This window comes from Glycine soja, chromosome 18 (assembly GCF_004193775.1).
Source record: "Glycine soja cultivar W05 chromosome 18, ASM419377v2, whole genome shotgun sequence".
NCBI classification, from domain to species: Eukaryota; Viridiplantae; Streptophyta; class Magnoliopsida; order Fabales; family Fabaceae; genus Glycine; species Glycine soja.
Window position 1 is genome coordinate 54057009 of NC_041019.1, and position 6985 is coordinate 54063993.

General features: G+C 32.0%; 1 protein-coding gene and 1 pseudogene across 1 annotated transcript; one reads left to right on the top strand and one right to left on the bottom strand.

The window, feature by feature from the left end:
* On the top strand, positions 1-1383 carry LOC114397417 (annotated as a pseudogene).
* A 1407-nt stretch (positions 1384-2790) lies between these two features.
* On the bottom strand, positions 2791-5605 carry LOC114395482 (homeobox-leucine zipper protein ATHB-20-like). The gene is made up of 3 exons (XM_028357276.1): positions 5205-5605; positions 4324-4706; positions 2791-3378 (listed from the first exon to the last, which is right to left on the bottom strand). Exons 1-3 carry the CDS (start codon positions 5320-5322, stop codon positions 3073-3075), a joined length of 807 nt encoding a protein of 268 aa, XP_028213077.1. The 5' UTR covers positions 5323-5605; the 3' UTR covers positions 2791-3072.
* Between the last annotated feature and the right edge of the window lie 1380 nt (positions 5606-6985).

A 6985-nucleotide genomic window follows, 5' to 3' on the forward strand; every position in this document is an offset into this window, starting at 1 on the left:
CTTTAAACTAGCTTTTGGAGTTGAATTAGACGTAAACTCACATTCTAAATATTCTAAGAAATCTCACCAGAAAAGTTCCTCCATTTCCACCCAGTGGGATTCAAATGGACATTTCCTATAATAATTTGAAGGGTCCCATTCCAAATGGTTTCCCTGCGTCTTCGCTAATAGGCAACAAGGATGTATGTAGCGACAATTCGTATATCCAAACCCTACTCCATTTCAAGCCTTGTCCAGCTCACTGCAAATATCTGGTCATAGTTCTTCCAATCCTTGTTTTTCTAATCATGACCTTCTTACTGCTTGTTTATCTGAGGCATATTCGCCTTGCAATTAAGAAAAAACATGCAAAGAAAGCAGTGATGACTAAGAACGGGGATTTATTTTGTATATGGAACTATGATGGAAGCATAGCCTATGAAGACATCATTAGAGCTACCGAAGACTATGACATGAAATATTGTATTGGAACTGGAGCATACGGGAGTGTTTATAAGGCACAATTACCAAGTGGCAAGGTTGGTGCCTTGAAAAAACTTCATGGCTTTGAAGCAGAGGTGCCGGCTTTTGATGAGAGTTTCAGAAATGAGGTCAAAGTATTATCAGAAATAAAGCATCGACATTTTGTGAAGCTGCATGGATTCTGCTTGCACAGAAGAATCATGTTTTTGATCTTTGAGTACTTGGAGAAGGGAAGCTTGTTTTCTGTGTTGTTTGATGATGTGGAAGCAATGGAATTGGATTGGAGAAAAAGGCACTGCACATGCTCTGTCATATCTTGATCATGACTGCACTCCTCCAATAGTGCATAGAGACATATCAGCCAGCAATGTCTTGCTTAACTCAGACTGGGAGCCCAGTGTTGGTGACTTTGGCACAGCTCGATTCCTCAACCTTGATTCATCCAATCGAACTATAGTTGCCGGAACCATTGGATATATAGCTCCAGGTAAATCATTCTCAATCTTCCTTTTTTTTAGTTCCTATAGCCCTTTTCTCTATTTCCTCTTAATTCAATATGCAATTGGACTAGTTTGTAATGCTAAGTTTATATCAATTGTAGATTTTGTCTATCATTGTTATTCTTATAATATTTTCTTTTTGATCATTTAATCTGTCTATGTCTATCTGATGAGTGCAGAACTTGCCTTCAAAATGGTTGTGAACGAAAAATGTGATGTTTATAGCTTTGGAGTAGTTGCACTTGAAACTTTGGTGGGAAAACATCCTAAGGAAATGCTATCATCACTCCAATCAGAATTTTCTTGTAGCATTACATTATATGAAGTATTGGACCAGCGCCTCGCAGCACCAAATATGGCAGATTCATTAGACATAGTTCGTATTGCCATAATAGCATTTGCATGCTTGATACTGCAATAGCACTTCATAGAAAAAAATCACCAACAAAACATTATTATTGGTAGTTTAAACAAAAGAACCACGAAACATAAATGACTTATGTCAACAATTTCATTATTTTTTTAAGGCTAAAAAAAATAATGAAATTGTTGACATAAGCTAACCTAAAAAGAACAATGAAAAACTGTTGACATAATAAGTTATTTATGGCTGCGGTTCTTTTGTTTAAAATGCTAATAATATATTTTGTCAGCGGTTTAACACGGAACTGCAGAGATGAGTCATTTCTATTTTTTGTTTCAATTAACCTCTTGCTTCTGTTGTTTGTTGTTCAAGATGGCAACATCTAGCATTAAACCACAAACAATTTTGTTTTTGGGTGTGGTTATATGGTTCAAAATTAATTCTATCAAAATCAACTTTACCTAATTTTAAAATAAACTTTAAATCATATTTCTTAGTAATTTAGGGTGGGTTGCCTTGAATAGGGGTAAAAGTGGGATAGATCATTTGTCAGGGGACCTGTGGTCCAATCTGGTTAAAGTCTAGCTTGACTCAGTTTAATTAATAAAAAGATCGAATTCAATTTTTCTTAAAAATCTTTTTAGTTAAATAGAACAGTCTTAAGAAAGATTTATTAGACTAACGGATTGTTTGTTTAAAAATTATTTTTTTAATGAAAACATATGATCATTTATATATATATGACTCCGACAGATTATAAGTTAAGTAATAAAAGTTAACCATCGGCATCAATTACATAAAATAGCTTTCTTTATTGGGGCAAAATAAATTGTTGATGTGCATAGGAAGGGAATATTTTGTAGTTAAATTAACATAGCTAGATAACAAAGGATATATTTATATGCACTAAATAGGCCTTTAAATGGCGAATTACGGCACATGAGAAGAGAAAGGCGAGGAAGTCATGAAGTCCCAAAAATTCTGGTGGTTTGGGAGGCATGAAATAGGGTTACATGTTTGAATTTTTAGGTGGATCCTACGGACAAAATCTCCCACGCAAATATGAGAAGAAGCCCGTGGAAATTTTTTTGTTTTGTGTGCAGCAATGTGCTCTCCGCAGCTGGCATGCCATTGGGTTGGTTTGCCTTTTGTCCTTGTCCATTGAAGCTACCTTGGTTTCTTATACGTAGTGGTACTGCTTTATAAACCACCAGCTAGATTTGCTCATTTTTCAGCCCATAGATAAAATAGTTCACCTTACCCTTTCAATTTCCATTACACTGATTAGGTGAACTTTGCATGCATTTTTCCACAACTTGATCTCAATCTCAAGATTCCAAAGTACCAATATGAAATAAAATATATGCTTAAAGAAGGCAAAAGAAGAATTCCATGCATTTTTAATTATTCATGATCCATACTGCACAGCGGAGCTGGAAATCCACCTAGGAGGCACATGTGTCATAACTCAGCAATATTAATATTTTTTTACTTCAGCCTAACTTAAATATTATTTTATATTATTCTGTAATACAATAATGTATACATATAGGAAAGAAATTACACTGCTCAAAGTCCACCGACTCCTCATGACTCTAATAGCAGATTTAATTTGCTCAAACTTTATACACCAATCTACTGCACATAAATAAATCGGAAAAAAAAAACTGAATAAAAAAGATTGTATTGTATAATTTGTCCTCATATCATATCATTAATTAATATCCAAAAATCACTTATATAGGGTCAATGGAAACGCTGGTGGTGCTGATCAGGCCTGGGCCAAAAGTTCTGTGGTGCATCAATGTTGTGAAACATGTTGCACAAGCCATCATCTTGAAGGAGTTGGGTTATGCTGTTTGGCTTTAACGAATTTGGTAGTAGGTTTTTAATGTTATGAGAAGATATAGGACTGTTCAAACCTAGTGCTCTTGAGGGATCTAAATTTAGATCTGAGTTGTTATCACTTCCATTGCTCCATGAACCCTCAGTTTCTTTCTTAAGGCTGATTATTCCAGCTTCACAACAATCCCTACTTTTTACAGCTTGTAACTGCAAACAACATATAGTAGGAGGAAAAAATGTAATTAAAAACAAGTCAATATTATCAAGTATCCACATGCCTTTGGTACACAGATTCTGATGGGTGCTAAAGGCTTACTTGGATCTAGTGTAACTGTGTCTGTTGGTCATAGTAAAAATCAAAAGACATTGAAAACAAAAACATTAATTACTACGTACTAAGATGCTGATATGGGGTCTGACAGTAACACAGATATTCTTCACAAGAATGACCAACTTATAATCAAGTAAATAGTTAACTAATGTGGGAATCCACCACTTTATTAAAAAGTCACTAGTACATGTGTTATAGTATATAGTAATACAAAAAATGAAATGGAGTTTTAGAAATGAAACGCACCAAAACTCAAACAAGGAAAAGGGTGTTCCTCTTCTAGCTAACAAAAGTCAAACAAACAAGGGTATGCTTTCTTTTCTTCCAACATGAAAAATCTCAATTTATACAACCATTAAAGAAGACAGCACTGAAATTTCATATAGAACAATAAGGAGTAGGAAAACTTCCTACTCACAATATAACAAATTGAATACAAGCAAGTCAAGGACGAGAATATGTAGAGAACAAAATTTAAATTTAGATTAAAAAATGTAAAAGGAATGAGAAACCACATTCTTTTATTTTCAAAGAACGAATTTTAGAATTGCAGCCCTATTCTGCTATCATGGTCCATATACAAATTAATGGCTAATTATTTGTTTAATGAATATTGAATATATATCTGAATCAAGATCAAGAACAACAATTTAGTTATAGATCCTGAACAATAAATTCGTATTTATCGATTTTTCCAAAAAAGTTCATTACTTTGATAAAAAAAAAAAGAAACCACCATGGAAAATTCAACGATTGATCCGAGCACAATAGATAATAATTAGCTTGAAGCAAGCTAGAACCATTAAATCATTAATTATTACCTCTGCCTGTAGTTTCTGGTTCCGAACCTTAAGAACATCATTATCAGCCTTGACTGCTTCAAACTGCTTCTTGAGGACTTCATATTCTTTCTCCAATTGCTTGGTTTTCCATCTAGCCCTTCTATTCTGAAACCATATGGCAACTTGTCTTGGCTGCAACCCCAAAGCCTTAGCTAACTGCACTTTCCTTTCTGGCTCAAGTTTGTTCCCCTGATCAAAACTCTTCTCAAGGGCCTTCACCTGTTCCAAATTCAACCTCTTCTTCTTCTCCCCACTCTGGAAGACCCCATCATCGGATAACTCATCATCTCCATGTACTTCATTGCACTTGTTCTCTATGCCTGATAACGACATGGACCGCTTCAACATGAAAGGTGCACCCCCTACGACATAAAACACAAAATTACAATGTTGTGTTATCAAAACGACAGAGTAAATAGTATTGTTTTTATCTGCAAATGTTAGCGCTTGTTAGAATGTTAAAAAAAATTTATTAACAGAGAAAATCGAATTTTTCTTAATCTTTTTTATCCTTTCTTCCTTCTTAACCATCCGATCTATCTTATATCTTCATAAATAATATATTTACTAACAATATAAAACTATTATATTATCATCCAATGATAAACAATAATATATAGTAAGTTTATTGTTTTTTCTAATTACTATCGTAAACTGATATTAACGATAATTTCTAATTGATTAATTAAAACTGTATATAAATTAAATTTATTCACAAAGAGAAAATAATATATGTTCTTATATGCACTGTTATCTAATTATAAACCGCCATACTATAAGTTGGTTGATTTTTTTCAATGATTTTGAATTTTGAATAAATTATTCACAGCAGAAAATGAGGAAAAGATAGATGATTGAACCTTGAAAGTGCTGGGGTGGCAAAGAGGGGAAGGCGTCGAGAGAGGTTGGAGGGAAGTGGCAGTGATCTTCTTCATGAGTAGTGTTAAACGTGAAACCGTGAGAAGGTAGGAAGGCCATGGTAGAATAAGATGATGAGATGTGATAGTGATATCGTTCTCATGCAAAGTGGTGTCTCTATCTCTCTCACTGTTTCGCTTTAAGGCTGATAACAGGGTTTGGCTCGCACTCTCATGATGACAAAAGTTTCAGAAAGGGAGATGATGATGATTACGACGACGATGTGTGCTGTGTGCTGTGTGCAGTGTGCAGAGACTCAAGGACAATGATTTTTAAGTACTGACAACTGAGAGAGAGAAAGAGAATGAGAGTTAGATCCCAGTTCGAATTTACTCTAATTAACTCTAACTTTTATATATACTGTAGACTTTTACGCTGTGTTCGGTTCATGGCGTGGAAATAAAATGTCCAAGACAGAAATGCCATTGGAGAATTTGGTACTAGTGAGTTTGAAGAGAGGCAATTGATTACAATCTTGTGGGGGTTCTGAGCGTAAGTTTCTGTCTTCGCAAAATTTACTCTTTGAATAAAAAAAGTCTATTATTTCACTTAAATAATCAATTTTCTTTTACCGATTTAATCAAATATTTATGCATTATAATTGATTTTTATGGTTATCAGCACCAGGTAATTGATTATTTGTGTATCATAATCGAATTTTGTGTGTCCATTTAATTCCCTCCTCTGTTGATAAAAAATAAAATAAAAAACTCCCTCCTCTCTATTTCATTCATACTAAATAATTTTATAATATTATTTTTACTCTATTTCTTGTTCATTTTTCTTACAACATATAACTTTATTTTTTTATTTCTTTTTTTTCAAATTATTTATACTTTATTTTTATTTATCATATTTTTCTCCTCTAAATCAAGCATTCACATAAGTATATCAATGATGCTTATTTATTTTACATCCCATAAAAGCATCTGAAACGAATGAAAAAAAATTATAAGAGATGTTGTGATATAAAAAAGTGATGGGTTTTAGATCAAAATTAGTTTTTATTATTTGCACTTCTATAAATATGTTAATTTTTTAAGAAAAAATTATTCATTTGGTTCTCATAGTTATATAAAATTTATCTTTAGTTACTACACTTAAAAATCATTATTTGTATTCCTTGTACAAATTTTTCTTTACATTGCATCATAGATAAGTTCAAATTCAATTATTGGAGAATTAAGCTCGATGACAAACTTCTTTGTGCATGAAATTATAGAGATATTAAAAAAAAATAGTACATATGAACTGAACACAAACAACCGTGTATAATAAATTGAATAGTTAATTTTAATAATAACTATCTTAATAGTTATACAATAATTATTTTTAAATAGTTGACAGTATTTTACACTGAGAATTGATGTTTATCGATGAAACTCTATATAACTCAAATTAATTAAATTATTCGAGAATTAATAATTTGAGGAAAAAATACTTTATATATAGGACATATTTCAGCCTTTTATCGGACTTTTTTTTATCAAACTATGTGATTTTGTAAAATAATATAACAAAATAGATTATTTTAAAAATTATTTATTAAATATGAATTATTTTGACATTTGATATCGATTATAATTATAATAAAAAAAATGATGATTTACATCATTATAATCACAATTAATGTAAAAGATCATTTATCTATAACGATTAAAATTAAATATGATATAGAAAGTTGCTAGCTTTATATCATCAGTTATACCTATAATTATTTATC